Consider the following 21,780-nt stretch of genomic DNA (forward strand, 5'->3'; position numbering starts at 1 on the left):
GTGGATGTCCTTTTTGTTGATGTTGATGCTATTCCTTTCTGTTTGTTAGTTTTCCTTCTAACAGTCAGGTCCCTCAGCTGCAGGTCTGCTGGAGTTTGCTGAAAGTCCATTTCAGACCCTGTTTGCCTGGATATCACCAGCGGAGGCTGCAGAACAGCAAATATTGCTGCCTGATCCTTCCTCTGGAAGCTTCATCCCAGAGGGACACCCAACTGTATGAGGTCTCTGTTGGCCCCTACTGGGAGGTGTCTCCCAGTTAGGCTACATGGGGGTCAGGGACTCACTTGAGGAGGCAGTCTGTCCGTTCTCAGAGTTCAAGCGCCATGCTGGGAGAACCACTGCTCTCTTCAGAGCTGTTAGACCGGGACGTTTAAGTCTGCAGAAGTTGTCTGCTGCTTTTTGTTCAGCTATGCCCTGCCCACAGAGGTGGAGTCTATAGAGGCAGTAGGTCTTGTGAGCTGTGGTGGGCTCCGCCCAGTTTGAGCTTCCTGGCCGCTTTGTTTACCTACTCAAGCCTCAGCAATTGTGGACACCCCTCCCCCAGCCAGGCTGCAGCCTCGCAAGTTGATCTCAGACTGCTGTGCTAGCAGTGAGCAAGGCTCCATTGGCATGGGACCCGCTGAGCCAGGCACGGGAGAGAATCACCTTGTCTGCTGGTTGCTAAGACTGTGGGAAAAGCTAAGTATTTGGGTGGCAGTGTACCGATTTTCCAGGTACAGTCTGTCATGGCTTCCCTTGGCTCGGAAAGGGAAATCCCCCTACCCCTTGTGCTTCCCGGGTGAGGCGACGCTCTGCCCTGCTTTTTCTCGCCCTCCGTGGGCTGCACCCACTGTCCAACCAGTCCCAGTGAGATGAATCAGGTACCTCAGTTGGAAATGCAGAAATCACCCATCTTCTGCGTCAATCATGCTGGGAGCTGCAGACTGGATCTATTCCTATTTGGCCATCTTGGAATGGACCCATCCATGTTATTATATAAATAAATAGCTCTTAAATTTGGAAACATTTTGACCATTATTTCTTTGAATATATTTTCTGTCCCTCTCCACCCCTTTGAGGACTTCAATTCCATGTATATTAAATTACATGAAGTTATCTCAGGCTTCACTGATGTTCTATTCTTTTTTCTCTCTGTGCTTCATTTTGGATAGTTTCTATTGCTGTATCTTCAAGTTCACTGATCTTTTCTTATACAGCTTATAACCTGCCATTAATCCCTTTCAGTGTATTTTTCATACCAGGCATTGTAGTTTTTTTAATCATTAGAAGTTCAATTTGTATCTATTAAATGTTTCATGTCTCTAACTGTTTGAACACAAGAAACACAGTTATAATGTCTATTGTAATGTTCTTGTCTGGTAATTCTAACATCTGTGTCAGTTCTGGGTTAGTTTCAGTAGATTGGTTTTTATCCTTATTATGGGTTGTATTTTTTTGCTAGTCTGTTCTACGAGCTCTGTTATGGATTGAATTGTGTTTTCTGTTCATTTATAGGTTGAATCCCTAATCCTCAATATGACTGTGTCTGGAGATAGGGCCTTTATTATAAAGCTATACTAATTAATATTGTAGAGTTTTGTTATATCAATAGAAAGACAAACGGAACACAATAGAAAGTCCAGAAACAGACCTTTAAAGATATGAAACAAACTCAAACATATTGTGAAACACATGATGAAGATGCTACTTCATAATCAGAGATAAAATTATGCATGGTTTTAAAAAATGGTATCTGGACAGCAGGCTACCCATTTAGAAATGGATAAGTTAGATTCCTTTCTAAAATCATGGAATACTTGAACAAAACCATAAGAGATAAGAAAAAATGGAATATCATGCAATCCAAATGTATCAAATATAAAAAGTAAAAACAAAGTTACAGTAGAGCATGAAATAAAAATAAAAGTTATTATGCAGATGTAAGTTTGATTTTAAGGTTATCCATAATACATTATTACACACACAAAAAAAATCTTACACACTATAGGGTATAATTCTAGTTTTGTAAAAAAAAATTTATATGCTTACATAATGCATTGGACAAGACTCCTTAGTTGCAAGAAACAGAAGCTCATCCAATTAAATTCAAATGAAAATAAGAGATTTTCATTTTTATTTGTGTTCATATAACCAAACCAAGAAACACAGTGTCTGTGGGGAATGGAACTCAGGTTCAACAGGATCCAGCACTCAAAGGCACCAGGACTCACTTTTTGTCTCTTCATTTTTTGTTACAGCTTCTGTCTCTGTGCTGGTCTTATTCTACTGGGGTCTTCCACATGACAGAGGAACTGGTTACTAGCTGCCCTATAGTCATATATTTAGGGCCCTCAGTGTAGGGAGAGAGGAGAGCTACATTCCTACCCAAACCCTGGGCACCCATCATTGCGAGTTGTCACTCCTATACCTGGGGTAACTAGGATCAGCAGCCCCATTTGAATCACAAACTGAAAAAAGTTTCCAAATGGAGGGGGATTTTTGGTATCAGAAATGCAGGAGAGGTTGGGCACAGTGGCTCACACCTGTAATCCCAGCACTTTGGGCGGCCAAGGCAGGTGGATCACAAGGTCAGGAGATTGAGACCATCCTGGTTAACATGGTGAAACCCCGTCTCTACTAAAAATACAAAAGATTAGCCAGACATGGTGGCAGATGCCTGTAGTCCCAGGTACTCGGGAGGGTGAGGCAGGAGAATTGCTTGAACCCTGGAGGCAGAGGTTGCAGTGAGCTGAGATCATGCCACTGCACTCCAGCCTGGGCAACAGAGTGAGACTCTATCTCAAACAAAACAAAACAAAACAAAACAAAACAAAAAAAGAAATGCAGGAGAGGTGGGGAAGGATGCTAGGGAAAATAAGCAGGAATTGTGTTGTTAATATGTATATAATATATGCATAGTTATGATTAGACGCAGCTATGGCTATAGATATAGATGTGTACACGTATACACGTGGGTGGTTAGGAAGACTGAACTATGGGTACAACATTTGTTGTCTCTATGGTTGTTTTGTTTTGTTTTGTTTTGAAACAGAGTCTCACTCTATTGCCCAGGGTGGAGTGTGGTGGCACAATCTCAGTTCACTGCAATCTCCACCTTCCAGGTTCAAGTGATTCTCATGCCTCAGCCTCCCGAGTAGCTGGGACTACAGGCACACACCACCACACCTGGCTGATTTTTGTATTTTTAGTAGAGACGAGTTTCACTTATGTTGGCTAGGCTGGTCTCAAACTCCTGACCCCAGGTGATCCACCCACCTTGGCCTCCCAAAGTGCTGGGATTACAGGCATAAGCCACTGCACCCAGCCTATGGTGGGTTTTTTTCTTACTCAGATTTTTTTCTATAATTAATTATCATTAGTTATATAATAAATAAAAGATTTAAAAAGAAACTATGCACATTTTTTTCCCCAAAAGCCTTTCATTACTTTCCTGACATAGATTTGCCCCTCCCACTAAGGCTATAGGCATGAGTTTTTTGACTTATGATGTAGTTTGGGACAGCCTCCTCTACCGGGTACACAGCAGCTCTTCCATGTGACTAGGTTGCCAGCCCATTTACATATCACACTATTTATGATGGCACTGGGTGAAATACCATGATCAGTAGGGTCTGGCTCATGGTCACTGTTCCAAAGAGACCTGTCTTCATATAATGTCATAAAAGAGGAACCCATTATCAGGGTCCAGGGAGACCTGGGAAGGCCCCTATAGTGTTGTCAGTCATTTTTAGTCTTGGGAGAGCCTTCCCTTCTCCCCAGCATTAAGGATGTCATATTTTTTCAACAATAGGAAAACCATTCCTGAGGGCAGGGTCTGTGGTTGTCTTTTTCCTTGCTGTGTCCTGGTACCTAGTGCACAGCAGGACTCCAGAGGAGTGAATGGTGCCACCTATGCTCCTTGGTTTCTCTGCCCTATCCCCTGTGCCCAGGGCACATGTCCAGAGGGTGGCATGGAATTCCTTGATTTTTTGGAGTCTGTGGGCCAAATCCCGCATCACATCACAGGAGTCCCTCTGAGGCCTGTAAGCCAGGTGTGACCAGCTGTAATCTCCTCTCATTTCAGAGTCATTCTCCCCTCCTCCCTCTCTTCTCCTTCCCTGTCCCCACTCCGAAATTTGGTGTTCACTCTAGTTTCCTCCATGACTTGACTGAGAGACTCGGGTGACTCCTCCCTGGAGATGACTCTTGGCACTGCTGGAGCATTTCATACAACCCAGGTCTCTGTTCCAGTCTTGTTGATTAAACCCGTGGTCCTCCTCCAAGCATAAGGCTGGGCCCAACCACAGTCTCAACCAGAGAAAGGGAAAAAGTGGCCACGCTGTTTTCTTCCTCCATCCTTATCCAGAGAAAGTGTTAGAACCCCAGGAACACAGGAAGAGGAGGAACTAGAAAAATGAGCACAGACTTCCCGTTCTCATCACAGCGGTGATTTTTTTGGTCACTAGGTCTGGCCAGAGTTCCTCTTCTGTTTGGAAGAGCAGGGCATTGTCTGAATGCCCAGGAGAACTGCCCGCCTTCCTGACTGGAAAGTGTGGCCAAGGCACCTGCCTGCTTCTCTGTCTTTTCTCCTGCCAGGCCAGGTGCCAGATAGAGCATCCAGAGGTTTGCATAGGAGAGGTGCTCAGGAAAGACCTGCAGATGAGCATGATAATAGGAAGACGGCTTCTGACTCCCTCCCTCTCCACAAAGTGGGAAATGAAACTTCCTATGGTTTGGGACTTTTATATCCACCTCCTCTGAAACCCCAGAAGGCCCACAGCCCAGGATTCCATGCCTTTGCTCAGCTTCCTCATGCTGGATCAGCCTTTCACCTAGCGGTAGCTATTCTACCTACCTCAGCCGGCATTTCCATCACTTGGAGTAAATGCTTCCTGCTCCAGCCCCTTCCTATGCCATGGGCCCAGCCTGCTGAGCCTTCCTCATCCTTTCCTGGGACCAATGAGAGGGCGTCTGGAGGGCTCTATAAAGAATAACTCATACCACAAACCAGCAGAGAACACCCAGCTTCTTGACTGAGAGGAAATGGACAAGACACTTCCCAGGCACACTGTGTGGCGGCTTCTTTCCCGCAAATGCTTCAGAAGGAGACATGGACTCCTGCAAGGCCCCTTCTACCAGGGTCTTGAGTAATTTGGATTCTTCTCTATCCCCAAGCCCAGAAATAGGACAGGCTATGGATGAAGGGCCAGGAGCCAGGAGCAGAAGGGCGGAGATGATTCTGGAGTTAGGCTGGGTCCCAAGCATGAGAGTCCGGAAGTGGAACATTCTAATCCTGTCTAAGCCCTGATGGAACCAAGGCTCTGCAACCACACAAGCCACCTGAAGAGAGCAGGAATCTTCATGGCCATTCAGAGGCAGGCAGTGAGGTGGAGCCAGGCCCTCAGGTTCGGGACTATCAAACGTTAAAATTTAGAGCAGACAGCAGGCCTGGAAGTTACAGACAGGCTGGGTAGGGAAGCGATGAGACAGAACAAATGAGACACCATCTTTGTTACCCAGCTTCCTTCCCAGAGCTTCCCAGTGTGGGGTCCTCTCTGGGTTCCCTCATCCAGTCCGAGAAGCTGCTCCAGCCTGAGGCCCGGTTAGCTGGAGAGAGAGCATCAAGGGCTTGTAACTACAATGAGCTGCACATAGGCGTGGGCTGAGCGTGCAGCCACCATCCTCCCGAGAACCAAAGGCGGCAGGAGCCCCTGAAAGCATAGGTAGATATTTCCTTGGCCCTGTTAACTTAACCTCTAATCCTGGTCCCTGATACAGGCTGTCATCCAGCTCCACTGGCTCAGCCTCAGCAGGCCCAGGACAGCTTTCTTGTCCTGCGGCCAGAGCTTTTGTTCATTACTGGGTAAGGAGTTAACCACACTTCCCCTTATGCTTTTGCATTGAAGATGAATGAGAACTTCTGGAGACAGTGGAAAGAAGCAGCAGCTTCTAGAAGGCAGATCCCAGGCCCCAGACTGTGTAAATGTCAGAGTGGCATGATCAGCTATCAAGTCTCCAAGTCACTTACCATTCACACATCCATCCATGCATCCTCTATCCATCCATTCATCCATTCACCCATCCTCCAATTATCTGGACCAATTTCCTTCTTTTTTCCTTCCTTGCCTCCCTCTTTCCTCTCCTTTTTCCTATATTCCAAGAAATATTTGTCTAGAGTCGGCCATGTGCCAAATTTCTCGGATTTGGCAGACTTCTTCAAAGCATGAGAAGCCCCCCAGGAGAAAATTTAGTCCTTCATTGAGCCCAAATCAGCTCCTCTGTGCCCTGAACTTCTTGCACATATGGAACTCTCTATTTAGGGCTACAAGGAAGGAGAGAGGAGGTGCGGACAGAGAGAGAGGAGAGAGAAACAGAATGATTCCTAGTCTGAGGTTGCTGAGCGCCCCTACTTTTTTTGAAAATCTCACATGGTGCAGGAAGCAGGGAGGAGAACCCAAGTCTTAGGTTTACACTTTGAATCTCCAAGTTGCATATTATAAAGGGATATTGTATCAGCCAAGATGCATTAATAACAGGAAGCAGGATATTCTATTGCAATGGTTGCCTATTTGGTATCCCTGCTTCCAGGCTTCTCCCCACCAGTCTGCTCCTCACCAGGATCAGAGTGATGTTCCTACAGTGTCCCTGTCCTTGTCTCTCTCCTGCCTGAAGTCCTTAATTGGCCCCATGTCACCCACAAGCCAGAGGTCCAGCTCCTTGACATGATCAGGAGGATCTTCATCATCAGACCCCAGGTGCCTCTTCCACCCCATGTGCGTCCCCTTCCTGTTGGAATGTATATTTTACATTCCAGCAATATTGCAACTATTTACAATTTGCCGAGCACTCCATGCTATCTTATGCTCCATCCTTTGGCGTATGCTTATCTTTCTACTGGAGTTTTTTTTTTTTTCCATTACTCCATTTCATATGCTTCTTTGAACTGGGCATATTTGTCTCTTGTGCTCATCACCTTGCAATTTATTTGCTCATGTCTGTCTTTCCTACCAGACTGTGAGCTGCTTGGTGCAAGGACTGTGAGTTATTCATCACTGTGGCCCTATGCCTGGTAGAGCATCAGTACCTAGAAGGTACTCAGTCTGTATTTGTGGGGTGAATGGATGGGTGGATGGATGACAAGAGTCTTACAAGAGAAATGGGATAGCTTTGGGACAAGATGGTTAATGTATCCATGTAACAGACCCCCAGAGAAGACAACAAATGGCCTCTTGCTGAAAGCTCAGACTTCTGAGGACGGGAGTAAGCCAGACAAGGTATCTAGTCAGGAATAGGGAAGTTGGGATGATATGGTGACCTGCTGTGGGATTGACTTCCTGTTTCCTCTAGATAAGAGCCCTTGGAGAGACAGGCAGCCAGAAGCACCTGTGCTCCCAGGGTAAGGGTGAGCACTCAGGATGACTGTGGAGAGGGAGGCCCCTGATGCGCACTTCACTGTGGACAAACAGAACATCTCCCTCTGGCCCCGAGGCAAGCCACATCGCTGCTGAGAACCTGCTCCGTGTTCTGTGTGCAAACCTGCCCTTTGCTGCTCCTTCAGCACACATTTTCTTCTTCTTCCAACAGAGCCTCCTCCCAAGTCCGGTCCATCTCTGCTCCCAGGGAAAACACCCGCTGTCCGTGCTGCATTAATCTGCCTGACGCTGGTTCTGGTAGCCTCCATCCTGCTGCAGGCCGTCCTTTGTAAGTCCTCATGTTTCATCGTCTGGGCTTAGCCCCTCTCTGTGGCCAGCCGGCTCCCTCCAGATCCAGACCACTTCCCTGCTCTCTGGGTTTCTCCTGCCTGTGGCTTTTTCATTTGTCTCCTTCCTCCTCTTTCCATGTGCAGTAACAGGGTGTGCCGCCCCCAGTACAGTGAGCTGATGCTCTTTCCCTCCCAATTTCTGGGAGATTATTGGGATCAGCATTTGCACATTGGTGCTCAAGGATATATTCTTTTGTCCTCAGGAAACATTCATCTAGTTTTTCATCCTGTGCTATTTTCTCCCCGTCCACCCCCAACAATCTGAGCTCTGCTCCTTGGGTCTGGAGCCTTGTGGACAGTCCTTGACAGTGCAATGTCTCCTGACCCTGTGAAGGACTGAGCCTCAAGTGTCATTGGCCCCAACTCACCTGATGGAGAGCCCGGCCAACGAGCCAACAGATCTCCATGACTCAGTCCCCTCACGAGGACCCATTCGTGCTCTCTTCATTCTCCTGTCCTTGCGAAGATCACGTCTAGGGAGGCTTCCTGCTCATTTGATGTTGTGTGGTTTATCTTTCTTCCTCTTCTGGCTCTGTCAGGCTTCATGGCCTTTGCCGCTGGCAGAGCCTTCTTCCTCCTGCCAGGGCTCCAGGAAGCAGAGCAAGGGGACCCGAGAAGCTGTTGGGTTTTGTTTTCTCCCTCTGTAGCCTCGGGTCGTATTTGGCCTTAGACTTGTAGGCTCTGAGCAGTGTCCCCCTTGCCCCATCCTAGACCCCTGGCCTCTAACATGGCATTTTCCTCAGGGCTCGCCTTTGAGCCTCTTGGTTTATCTTTGATCCTCTCTCTGGTACCCAGGCCTGGGACCTGAGCAGAATGTGAAAGTGGGTGGGGCAAGGGAAGGGGAGAAACAGTTTTGTAATCTCCTCTTCCATGTTCTCTGGAGAAGAAGCCACTTCCAGATTAGTGGCTGGCTCTTCCCATGGTCACAGAGGGGCGCATGGACAGATGTGGGGGAGTGGTGCTGTCCTAGCAGATGGCCACTGCAGGGGTTTCTGAAAGCAGAGGGATGGCAACCAAGGGGTGGGGTCTAGGGGGAATCAAGTTCTGGGGAGAGTGATGGGGCTTATGGAGGGCACCCCTTTATCAAATGTTCCCTGAACACTCAGAGAAAATTCAGGACTGGTTTCTAACCCCTGCTTCTGCTTGCCTGTGAAATCTTCTCACAGACAGCCTGTGTTTCATCAGTCTCCCCATTGTCTGTATCCACCTGTGTTCCTGGCACATGGTAGGCGCCCATTGCACGTTTGTTGTATGTTAATGAATGATTGGAGGGTTGGGGTGGCCCATTGGACTGTCTTGGTTCTTTGGGAAGCTTCAGCCTGTTCCTTCCCTTCCTTTGATCAACCTGAAAACACCCCCACTCCTGTCCCTGGGGCTCCCCTCAGCTGACCTCCTGACTTTCTCAATCCCAGATCCCCGGTTTATGGGCACCATATTAGATGTAAAGACCAATGTCCAGTTGCTGAAAGGCCGTGTGGACAACATCAGCACCCTGGATTCTGAAGTCAAAAAGAATAGCGACGGCGTGGAGGCAGCTGGCGTTCAGATCCAGATGGTGAATGTGAGCCTGGGTTATGTGCGTTCTCAGTTCCTGAAGTTAAAAACCAGTGTGGAGAAGGCCAACGCACAGATCCAGATCTTAACAAGAAGTTGGGAAGAAGTCAGTACCTTAAATGCCCAAATCCCAGAGTTAAAAAGTGATTTGGAGAAAGCCAGTGCTTTAAATACAAAGATCCGGGCACTCCAGGGCAGCTTGGAGAATATGACCAAGTTGCTCAAACGACAAAGTAAGTGACTCAGAAAATTACATTGAAGCTGACCAGTGGCCCATGGGATCTTACCTGTCCCAGACCTGAGGTCATTGGGCTGGTGGGTTGGGGAGGAGAGTGGGGGCAAAAGAGGGGCAGCCATGGGCTAGGAAGTTAAGGAGAGAGGGCTTAAGGTTGGGGAGGACTTAGGGGCTGTTAGGAGAAAAGAGACCAGGGTCCAGCTAGAGCTCCCACACAAAAGTGCAGAATGTAAAAGCATTAGGGGATGTCCACCCTGGCCCACACCTAGTCATTTCCCATCAAGTTCCTTTCTAGAGTCCAGGGGCTCAGCCACTTGTCATGGCCAATGGAGGGTTGCTTCCTCATCATGAGGAAGACACTCTTTGTCCAACCTCTTGCATTATAACCTCTCCAGTCTCAGAGACTCTATTAGTCTCTGTCTGACTTTCAGGATTTGAAAGAGTGTCCCTAATCCCCTATACAAGGACCCAAGGACACCAGAGCACTGCTCCATTTGCTGCTGTCTCTGAGACCTCATTCAAGTGCCCCCACCAAGTCAGCACCCCAAGAAATGAAGAATACCAGCGTTCACTTTTACTTCTTGTTCTCTAGATGATATTCTACAGGTGGTTTCTCAAGGCTGGAAGTACTTCAGGGGGAACTTCTATTACTTTTCTCTCATCTCAAAGACCTGGTATAGTGCCGAGCAGTTCTGTGTGTCCAGGAATTCACACCTGACCTCGGTGACCTCAGAGAGTGAGCAGGTGAGTGCTGTGCCTATGGGCTCTGGGAAGGGGGCGTATGAGCACTGGGCCAGGGAGAATGGGCAAGATTATACTGTGTGAACAAAAATCCCCAAATATTGATGACCTAATGAAGAAGGATTAGTTCTTAGTACCATGTGCAATAAGGGCCGGCAAGGGGGCTGTGCTCACTGTGGCTATTCAAGGACCCAGGCCCAAGGAGTCTTCATCTTAACATGTCTCCACAATTGCTGGGGCAGGAAAAGGGAACTTGACGTATTGTGCAAAGCTTCTGCCCAGATTTAACATACCTCATTTTTGCTTACATTTCACTGGCTTAAGTTATGTTAATTAAGTTAAGTAAGTTATGCAGTACTCCTGGATTGGGAAGATCCTGGATTCCAGTACTCCTGGAATAGGGCAGAGAGGATCTACTTTCCATGTGCTCAGAAAAAAAGAAATATTTGTGAACAGCATTAATGATTCCACATGACTCAAGAAGTCTCCTGCCTGGTGAGGCAGAAATTGGGCAGGCCGTTTTCATCTAGGAGGTGGGATAGCAGAGCAGGTCAGAGCCTGGGCTCTGGCGTAGTTCTAGAGCCCTAACCTTGCCATCTAACTAGTCCTAGCAGCTTGGGTGGAATACCCAACTTCACTGGGAAAACTTCACTGGCCCTCACTTGATGAAACATGCATGGTGATGGCACCTGCCTCAGAGGAAAGGAGTGAATGCATATGGATGACTCAGCACAGTGCCATATGTGGATTCAGGGCTCATTTAATTCAGGTGTTGTCATATGAATCATTCTCTTGCGGTCCGTGCTCTGGAGTTCAGCTGAGGCCTTCCTGTGCTTCAGCACCTGCTTCCTGAGTGGCAGAAAGGCTTGAGTCCTGAGCTTGTTAGCTGCAGAGCAGGGACACATCATAATCTGGAAGATGAAATCTGGGCTCTGGGCAAGGGCAGGAAGAGGCTTGAGAGGCCAGTTTGTGCAGCGCACCTGTGGTTCAGGGCTGTCACTGAGCGCAGGTGAAGAACACCCAGAGACAGGTGATCAAGCTCCGAGTGTGGCTGCACCTCTGCTTATCCTGTCTTTCCTCCAGGAGTTTCTGTATAAAACAGCAGGGGGGCTCGTCTACTGGATTGGCCTGACTAAAGCAGGGATGGAAGGGGACTGGTCCTGGGTGGATGACACGCCATTCAACAAGGTCCAAAGTGCGAGGTAAGCCCCTGGAGCCCTCCCTGCCAGCCTGACTTTCCCCGGCCATGGCCAGGGCATGAAGGGAGCGGGGGTGATGTTCCCCATGAGACAGGGTTTCTGATTCTTCCCTGTCTTAGGGTGACAGGAACATTACAACCAAGATCGAGCACAACCCTGTCACTAACTGGCTGCGGACCTGAGCCCTCCACGCCCTCTGGGGTTTGGCAACAAGGCCTTCTACCTGGCCAGCTTCAGGGATCTTGTCATGAGTCTAGGTCTTCACAGTGTGGGTTTGTGTAGGGACTTGAGAGTGATGGGTTGGTTTGGCCTGGACTTGGGGCATGTGAAAGCTTAGAGGTCGAAGTCTCACCAGTCCCCTTCCTCTTAGGCTTGGGTGCAGACATTTGCTATGCCATTCCCAAGGACTAAAGCTGGGGTTGAGTTAACTCATTTCTTCACTGGAAATAAGTTCTTTTTGGTTTTCCACTTTGTAAATCCATCTTTTCCCCGCCTCTTGGTAGGTTCTGGATTCCAGGTGAGCCCAACAATGCTGGGAACAATGAACACTGTGGCAATATAAACGCTCCCTCGCTTCAGGCCTGGAATGATGCCCCATGTGACAAAACATTTCTTTTCATCTGTAAGCGACCCTACGTCCCATCAGAACCGTGACAGGACAGGCTCCCAAGCTCACTCTTTGAGCTCCAACGCTTGTTAAACATGAGGAAATGCCTCTTTCTCCCCCAGACTCCAGGATGACTTTGCACGTTAATTTTTCTTGCTTCAGAATTGTCCCACAGTGGCATTCTGGAAATTCTTGGCTGGAAATTCTCTGACCTCTTGGAGGCAGCTGGAATGGAAAGGAGAATTCAGGTTAAAGTGGGAGGGGTGGGTAGAGAGGATTTAGAAGTTCCAATTGCCCTGCTAAGGAGGATCAAGACCCATAATCTGGGACAATATCCTGGGGTTTTCCACTCTTTCAGAGAAGCCTCAGCTTCATCACATCAAAGTTACTTCAGAGCAACAAAGCAATTCTCCTGATATTGTCATTCAGGGCTTTTCTTGGCCAAGCCCCCTAGAATTTCCACGTGTCTGCTTAGCTGTGCTGGCAGCTAGCAGCTGGCTGTGTTTGCAGTGCCAATAGCTCTGTTCTTGGAAATCCTGCTCATGGCATGTCCCCAGTGGTTTCTTCATCCACATCATCTAAAGCCTGAACCCGTTCTTTGGTCCAAGTGAGCGGCTGACACGGACTTGTATCTCCTTCAGAGCTCGGCCAGCACCCAGCCTCCCTTCTCCTTCCACTCCCTTAGTACACTGGAGTGCCGAGCCCTGCCTTCCGCCCAGCATCCATCCAGCCTCTGTCCTCACCTCTCCGGCACCTCCTCCTCCTTCTGTATTTCCTGTCTTCCTGTGTCTTGTGCATGGGAAGCAGCCTTCAGTGCCTTCATGAATTCACCTTCCAGCTTCCTCAGAATAAAATGCTGCCTGGGTCAAGGACTCACTCCACATGCACTTTTTCATTTCTGGTTGTCCAGATGAATATGTGGGGAAGGCAGTCTCCTCTGCTGGACATGAAGTTCTAGGGTATCCTCAGGAAACATCTGGGAAGTCAAAAATAACAAGGACTAGGGAAGTTCCAGCCCTGAAAATGCCACAAAATGTGACCAGTACTTGTCTCTAGTTTTTATTAAAATAAAGTAGAGCAAGGTCTCCAATGTCACGATCTTGGTGATCTTTCTTCTTGTTCACTGGACGACGATCTTCTAGTCTCTAGCTCAATTCCCAAGAATGAGTCTCAGCAGGTTCCCCACTCTTCACAGGGACCCAGTTCCACAGGCATCAGTTCCAAATCCCAAGTCCAGTGGCTGAAGCGGGAATCCAGGCAGCAGCTACCACAGAGAGGAGGGGAGGGAGGAGTGAGCACAGGTCTTCATTAGGGTCCTCGGGAAAAGATGCTTAATCAAATAACTGTGACCAGCAGTGTGTTGTTCTGGGTGCAAATGGGTCAGAGCTGAGGGCACAGGCTTGCATTGTAAGACCTGAAATACCATGTGCTGCTGTGACATTTTATGCCTCACAGGGCCCCAAAGACCTAACCCTGAGTTCCCTGCCTCTCACCAGATATATCCTTGCCCTCGGTCCCCACCTGGCTAGTTTCCTATCATCTGGACCAGCTGCACTCCACCCAGTTTTCTATTTAATGGGTTTCACTTCTCTACTAGCCTGAGAAACTATTCAAACAAGCCAATCACATCCTCCTACAGGAACCCGGGGCACCCCATCCTTTTGTTACTACAAGGCCTGCCTCCCACAGCCCTGGCTGTTTCACTCTGCTCCTGAGGGTGACCCCATGTGGCCCTGCATGACTTATGACATCTTTCCCCACTAGACTGTATTTGTGACTAGTAAACTGCTGCCAGTCTCACCTGCACAGTGTCAAATGTCGTGTTTTGGCCATCTTGTCCTATTTAGGGCAGGGGTTCCCTCCCTCACCGATGGAGGAAATGGGAGGTGACAGGAACAAGGCTGGTCAGGGATCTTTGGTTGGTTTAGGCAAAGAGATGAGCTGGGAAAATCAGACCATTTCTCTGGGAAAGAATTTGAACCAGGAAATAGCAAGGGGATGAGGCTGTTAACAGAAGGAAATTGAGCTGGAACGCACTGAGTTAGAGAAAGGCTGGAGGGGCCGTCACGGGGCATTGGAAGAAACTAGCAATGAGCAGAAGCTATGAGGCAGAGGAAAGACATGAATGCAGACCGGGCACGGTGGCTCATGCCTGTAATCCCAGCACTTTGGGAGGCTGAAGTGGGTGGGTCACCTGAGGTCAGGAGTTCGAGACAGCCTGGCCAACATGGTGAAACCCCATCTCTACTAAAAATACAAAAATTAGCTGGGCATGGTGGTGGGCGCCTGTAATTCCAACTACTTGGGAGACTGAGGCAGGAGAATCACTTGAACCTGGGAGGCAGAGGTTGCAGTGAGCTGAGATCCCACCACTGCACTCCAGCCTGGGCAACAGGGCAAGACTCTGTTTCAAAAAAAAAAAAAAGAAGTGACTGCAGAGGATTATAGCCGGCAGAGAAAAGAGAACAGCTCAGAGGAGTCGCAAAGGAGATCCCGGAGGGCAGCCTGAGGGGCTCCGGCTGCTCCCGTTCCCAGGGCTGCCTCAGATCCTCCCAGCCCTTCTGATCCTCCTGCTTTCTGTGCATGGGGACCTTACAAGGCTGTGCTCCTGACCCCAATCATTGCTTTTTCTTGAAACTGAAAGAGCCTGAGTCAGTGAGGATGTGTTTTTATCTGGAGTCTGTGCCCCAGCCTGGACCCAACAAGTGCAGCATTGCTTTGGCTTCCTCCCTTGAGGAAGCTGGGACACCTGTCGCTTTGCTTTGTCATGTGACCTTGGCTCCCTCCCCCACTGTATGCATGCCTTGCTTGTCCAGGGAGGTCGCTACATGGGCACCTGCCCTTCTGCTGGCAGTGCGGCCTCGCCCAGGAAGTCCCACCATTGATAGTGCTCTAGTCCTGTCTCTAGCAGGTCTTGGGGCATTATCAATATCTGGGCAGCTCCTCGTATCATGGACCCCACAGTATTTCTTGTGAAATTCTGGGAATTTTTCCATTGTCAGGTGAAAAGTTGGGAGCCAGGGACAGGTAAGAACTTTTTCTCAGTCAACTTGGATATTTATTGTATTACATTAGTTGTTTTCTTTATTTTTTTTTTCTGATTTGGCAAGCTAATAATGCTTGACATGCCCTCTTTCAATGTTGCAATAAAATACTCTTGAAAAATTTATCCTTTTGTGTTTGAACTTGATTCACCCCTGCTGACCAACTAGTCCTAATGCTTGTGAACATGTACTATAATATTTTATTTTTCTGTTTTTATGCTTTATTGATCTATCTATCTATCTAATTACTTCATTTTCTCTTTCTTTGTCCTTGTCTCTTGCTTTCTCTTTCTCTCCTCTTTTTCTCATATTGTATGAGCTATGCTTTCTTTGCTTTAATTTTCCCAGTGCTTTGGAAGATAAACGATTATTTGGGTGGCGTGTGTGTGTGTGTGCGCGCGCGCACGTGTGTAGTTGCCTAGCACTTTCCCTTTTTCTTACAAAGCACCCTGGCTTCTGGGATTATTGGCATTATTCCTGGCATTGTCGCCCTGGCTGGGGCTGGGCCCTGGGCATGGGGGCTGCCATTGGCTCCCTTGGTGACCCCACCTGGCCAGGGCTCCAGGCAGCCCCCAGCAGGGCAATGGGTTGCCTCCCTCAGAGATTTCAGGCCCTCCTTTCTCTCTACCTCTCTGTTCCCACCCCAGACCTCCAAGAGCCTCCCCTCCTATCTGTCTCAAGGCAACTTTCTTTTTATTTTTTTCAGGTCTCAGAATGAATCTCTGTTTTCTGGAGAGAAAACACAGGCTACCCAGTTTATGATAAACTCAATGTGTTTTCAAAAAGGAAATTTTTATTGTTCTATGGGAGCCTAAAGTGAAAGGATTTCCTAAGGCTTCCTGAGGAAGAGGCACATAAGCTGAGCCTCGAGAGATGAGCAGAATTTAGGCAGAGTGGGATGGGGACACAGACGAGGAAAGAGAGAGGAAACAGAAAATGCAGAGAAGGAGTGTGACAGGCCTGAGGCACCAAGAGAAGTCCAGTCTAGCTGGAGTGTGGTATGAGGTGAAGCAGGGGACAGGCAGCTCTTGGAGGGCCTTCAAAGCCAGAGGAGGGGTTTTGGATTTTATTTGAAGGACAAGGAGGAAACATTGAAGTGTTTTAGGCAGATGAGTGACATCTGTTTTTTACTTAGTGTTGAAGAAGCATGACAAATGATTTGTTACATTTGAAAGCTTAAATGCTTCCAGGAATAACAAGATCTACAGACATGCAATAGAACTATGTCACTGGAAAACATTTGTCACACTCTTGCAGTTCTTCCTTTTTCCTGAGCAGCTTCTTGTTTTAGGTATCTTCTTGTATTTTGAATTCACCTTCTCAAGTTAGAAGCAGAACTAGCACTTACAGCCTTCCTTGCAGAAAAGTGCAGGCATGAGGCTAGATGCTTTGGGAGGCCCTTTGGGAGCCAAGGCAGGAGGATCGCTTGAGGCCAGGAGTTGAAGATCAGCTTGGTCAACCCAGTGGGACCCCATTTTCACAAAAAATACAAAAAAAAATTAGCTGCGTGTGGTAGTGCGGACTTGTAATCCTAGCTCTTGGGAGGCTGAGGTGGGAGGATTGCTTGGGCTCAAGAGATTGAGGCTGCAGTGAGCCGTGATCACACCACTGCACTCTAGCCTGGGCTACAGAGCAAGACCCTGTTTTAATTTAATTTAATTTAATTATTTGTTTATTTTTAAAGTGCAGTCTTGTGACCCAGGGACCACCGGTCGGATTCAACCATGTGAGATCTTTGATTTGTTGTGGTGGTTTTTCAGAGCTCAGACTAGATTTAGTGCTGCCATTCTTGGAGCATTCCTCCTGCCAGCATAGACTCTAAAGCTTGACTCTGGTATTCTGAGATTCCTTAATTACTACTTATGTCTTTTTTTAATTTTGTTTTTTTGAGACAGAGCCTCCCTTTGCCACCCAGGTTGGAGTACAGTGGCACAATCATAGCTCACTGCAACCTTGAACTCCTGGGTTCAACCGATCCTCCCGCCTTAGCCTCCTGAGTACCTGGAACCTCAGGTGGGCACCACCACGCCCAGCTAATTTTTTTTTAATTTTAGTAGAGATGAGGTCTTGCTATGTTGCCCAGGCTGGCTTCAAACTCATGAGCTCAGGTGATCCTCCTGCCTCAGCTTCCCAAAGTGCTCGGATTACAGGTGTGAGTTGCCATACTCAGCCATCCCTAATATCTTTTAAATACCTTTTTAGGCTGGGCTCAGTGGCTTATGCCTGTGTTCACCACAGAGCACAGAACTCAAGGAGAATCACTTGATCACAAGAGTTTGAGGCCAGCCTGAGCAACATAGGGAGACCCTGTCTCTAAAAAAACATACAAAACTTAGCCGTGTATGGTGGTGTGTGCCTGTAGTCCCAGCAAATCAAGAGGCTGAGGTGGGAGAATTGCTTGAACCTGGGAGGTCAAGGCTTCAGTGAGCTGTAATCACGCCACTGTACTCCAGCCTGGGCGATAGAGTGAGACCCTGTCTCAAAAATTTTTTTAAAAAACTTTATATTATAAAATAGTTTTAGCTTTACAGAAAAATTGTGAAGATAATACAGAGAGTTTCTATATACCCACCCTTTCCCATTTCCCCTATTGTTAACATCTTATATTAGTATGGTACATTTGTCACAATTAATGAACCAATATTTAACTGAAGTCCATACTTCATTCAGATTTCCTTGGTTTTCCCCTAACATCCTTTTTCTCTCCTAGGATCCCATCCAGAATACCATGTTACATTTAGTCATCATGTCTCCTTGGGATCCTCTTGGCTGTGACATTTTCTCAGACTTTCCTTGTTTTTGATAACTTTGACAGTTTCGAGGAGCCCACTGGTCAGGTACTTTGTAGCTTGTCCCTTAAATGTAATTTGTCCGGTGTTTTTCTCATGATTAGATTGGGGTACTGAGTTTCAGGAGGAAGACCATGGAGATAAAGGGTCATTCTCATCACATCCTGTGAAGGGTACATACCATCAATAGAATTCATTACTGTTGGTGTTGACCTTGATCTCCAGGCTGGGGTAGTGTTTGCCAAGTTTATTGGCTCCAGAGTTACTCTTTTCTCCCTTTTCCTGTACTGAACTTTTTGGAAGGAAGTCACTATATGCAGCTCACACTGAAAGAGTAGGAAGTTACATTCTACTTTTCTCAGAATGGGATATTTACATAAAATATTTGGACATTTTCTGCCCTAGAGACTTATCTATTTGTTTACTTACTCAGACATTCATTTATGTCAGTATGGACTCACTGATATTTCTCTTTTGAGAATATAACTTTGGGTTATAATCCAATATAACTTTGGGTTATAATCCAATACTACTTTATTTGTTTTTTTGTTTTGTTTTTGCTCAAATTGCTCTGGCTTTGGCCATTGGGAGCTCCTTCATTGGTTCCTGTGTCATTCTGACATACTTCCATCAGTTTTTTTTTTTGGTTGGTTTTTTTTTTTTTTTGTAACTAAGCATCTCCTTACTTTCTGGTACTACAAGATGCTCCAGGCTCATCTTGAGTATTTGCTGCGCCAGTTCTAGAGTCAGCCATTTCTCTAATGAGCCCTGGTTTCCTTTTTTTGGAGAATGGTGTTAGAAACCAAAACCTGGGTGCTGCGTGGCTGTTGCTATTAGAACATCATTGCCTCTCCCAGCTGAGAGAGCTAAGTAATAATTGTGTGTACATCTAATTTTTTTTGAAAAGATCATTATGCTTGCACCATGGTGACATGACTTGAGAGGCGGTAAGAGGAGAGGCAGGGAGAACAGTTAGGAGACAAATGGAATAAAAGCCAGGTGAGATGGTGGTTTGCACTCAGGCCTGTAAATGTGATGAATTGTTGTTGCTGTATTTTGTAGGGTGTAAAATCAGGACACTTTGTATTGCTGAATACAAGTGCTCACATCATGTCAAGAAGCTGTCCCTACTATTAAATAAAATGTCCTGGATTTAAAAAAAAAAAAAAAGAATCCGCCTCTCTCCCTCTCCTGGCTCTGGCTCCCTCTGGTTTGGCTTTAGTCCCAAGTAGACTCTTTCTTTTTTTTTTTTTTTTTTTTTTGGAGTCTTGCTCTGTCACCCAGGCTGGAGTGCAGTGGTGCAATCTCGGCTCACTGCCACCTCTGCCTCCCAGGTTCAAACGATTCTCCTGCCTCAGCCTCCCAAGTAGCTGGGATTACAGTCGCCTGCCACCACGCTTAGTTAGTTTTTGTATTTTTAATAGAGACAGGGGTTTCATCATGTTGGCCAGGCTGGTCTTGAACTCCTGGCCTCAAGTGATCCACCTGCCTCGGCCTCACAAAGTGCTGGTATTGCAGGCATGAGCCACAGTGCCTGGCCAGTTCTGGTATTAATGCCCATTTGTTTTTGTCTGGCCAGAGAACAGAGAGCCTCTCAGTGAAGACATAGCAACCCCCTGGTTTTTCTCCCCTGCTGGTAGATGGTGTTCCTGTGGGAAATAGAGGAGCTGGGGCCTGGAGGGTGGGTGGCGATGCCAGGGAAGAACTATGCCCCTCTCCTGGCCCAGACTCTGACCTTCCAGCTGGGCAAGGGATCCGTAGAGTTCTGCCTTTGAGGTTCCCTCAGCTCTCAGGTCCCAGGAGGAAATAGGTCCTGAGTAGGTCCAGCCTGTGCCCTTCCTGTGTATGGGGAAGCAGAAACCAAGACAAGCCCTTTCTTTTCAGCCACCACCCCTGAGTGTCTGATGGGCCTCCAGGGAGGCACCTCCAGCAGCTTCCATCCCATTCTATGTGGCGGAGAAGGAGTTTGGCAGACACCACTGGGGTCTCAGGCAGTGCTGTTGATAGTCCAGAAATGGGTGCCTTCACCCTTCATTCCTGCTGTGCCCTCCTCTCTAAGGTCAGTTTTCAACAAACAGGAGGTAAAAGGCAGCAGATGGTGGCTCTGCACTCTACACATTGGGCCCCTACACTGCACAGTTCAACACACACACATACACCCCATCATGAACTGGGTGTGGGCAACCGCTCCCTTCCTGCCTGCAGATCCCCTACCCACGGGGCGACTTGCTTGCCGGGTTGACATCAGCCACGCATGGCACAGGCTCCTCCTGGGCCAAAGCTGTTCTCCTGGCCCGGCCTCAGAGGAGGCACGTTCCGTGTAGCTTCTCCACCTTTGTGGTTGGTCTGCAGTGTTATTAGTCGGCAGCTGGGGACCTATAAGAGGCTGACCCCAGGATCTGTGCAAAAGACATGAGAATGGGACATAGGAACAGAGGGTGAAAGTAGCAAAGAAACAACACAACATGGATGGAACAAGCCATTTGCAAGGTTGTAAATGAGTTTGTTTAAGAGTTGCTATGATGGTGTAATATGTAATTAGACTTTCCAAAGTGAAAGAAAATGTGATTTATTTCAAAAAGATTGTGACAGTTTGAAGTAATGGAGACAAGAAGGAACCAAAGAACAGGAATCTGCTGGTAACCCCAGCACTGGCTTTTAGAGGGGTTCCTTGACCAGCCATGGTCCCCTGTGGCGGGGACAGGGACATCAGGCTTGCACAGCTCCATGGCACTGTCCACTGGGATGCCTCATGCCTTCTCTTCTAATGCTAGGCCCACCCAGCAGCAGGAACCCCCTGAAGCAGTATCTGTTCCTCCTGGAAGGGATAGGGCTCATCGAAAGCCACACATTGGCCCCAGCCTGCTCCATCAGATTCTTTTGAGTTAGTCTTGAGAACCTGGTCACCTCAAGAGGCATGGATCCAATCAACTAAAGTTGGGGCCTGCTTGGTATTTTCTGACACCACTCCTGACACCAAATGTGTGCTTTTTCCTGACACCAGCCGATTCTCTGACACGCGCTGGGCATCCAACAATTCAAACAGATTCTAACACTAACTTCCAGAGTTAGCACAGATCTCACAGGGTAAGGCCTCAGTCCCACAAGACTGCCCCCCTTCAGATGCCAGCTACAAGTGAGGTAGTGACCCCACTTCTGCCTGGTCAACTACAAATTTGGGGGTTCTGGCTAGGCAAGGTGGCTCATGCCTATAGTCCCAGCACTTTGGGAGGCTGAGGTGGGAGGATCACTTGAAGCCGGGAGTTCCAGACCAGTCTGGGGAATAAAAAGAGATACCATCTCTACAAAAAAATAAAAATAAAAAATTAGCCAGGTATGTTGGCACACACCTGTAGTCCCAGTTATGCTGGGGTTATGCTGGATGCGGCAGAGGCTGGGATGATGGGGCTGAGAACTGAGGATCACTTGTGTCCAGGAGTTCAAGGCTGCATTGACCTATGATTGCACCACTGCACTCCAGCCTGAGTAACAGAGGGAGACACTGTCTCAAACAAAAAATTAGGAGGTTTCTGCAACAACCTCTCAGTTTTCATAATTCACTAGAACAATTCACAGAACTCAGAAAAACACTGTACTTACTATTCGTTTCTTGTAAAGGACAAAAATAGCCTGATGAAGAGGTACACAGGGCAAGGCCCAGTGGGGTCCCAAGTGCAGGAGACTCTGTCTCTGTGGAGTCAGGGCACGACACCCTCCTGGTATGTGGACCACCAATCCCAAAGCTCCTTGAATCTCATTTTTCAAGAGTCTTTATAGTCCAGACCCCAGGCCGTCTTCCGTACCTGGAGGTATGGGAGTAGGGAATGGGAGTGGGTGGCTGAAAGTCCCAATCTTCCAAAGTCTAATCCC

At 47.7% G+C, this 21,780-nt stretch overlaps 1 protein-coding gene across 1 annotated transcript; it reads left to right on the forward strand.

Moving 5' to 3' along the window:
• Positions 1-7,354: 7,354 nt before the first annotated feature.
• CD207 (CD207 molecule) lies at positions 7,355-12,959 on the forward strand. Its single transcript, XM_024242624.2, has 6 exons — positions 7,355-7,467; positions 7,564-7,680; positions 9,154-9,528; positions 10,123-10,274; positions 11,355-11,473; positions 11,974-12,959. The coding sequence occupies exons 1-6, from the start codon at positions 7,395-7,397 to the stop codon at positions 12,122-12,124; spliced, it is 987 nt and encodes a 328-aa protein (XP_024098392.2). The 5' UTR covers positions 7,355-7,394; the 3' UTR covers positions 12,125-12,959.
• The last annotated feature ends 8,821 nt before the right edge of the window (positions 12,960-21,780 follow it).

Source organism: Pongo abelii, chromosome 12 (genome assembly GCF_028885655.2).
Source record: "Pongo abelii isolate AG06213 chromosome 12, NHGRI_mPonAbe1-v2.0_pri, whole genome shotgun sequence".
NCBI classification, from domain to species: domain Eukaryota; kingdom Metazoa; phylum Chordata; class Mammalia; order Primates; family Hominidae; genus Pongo; species Pongo abelii.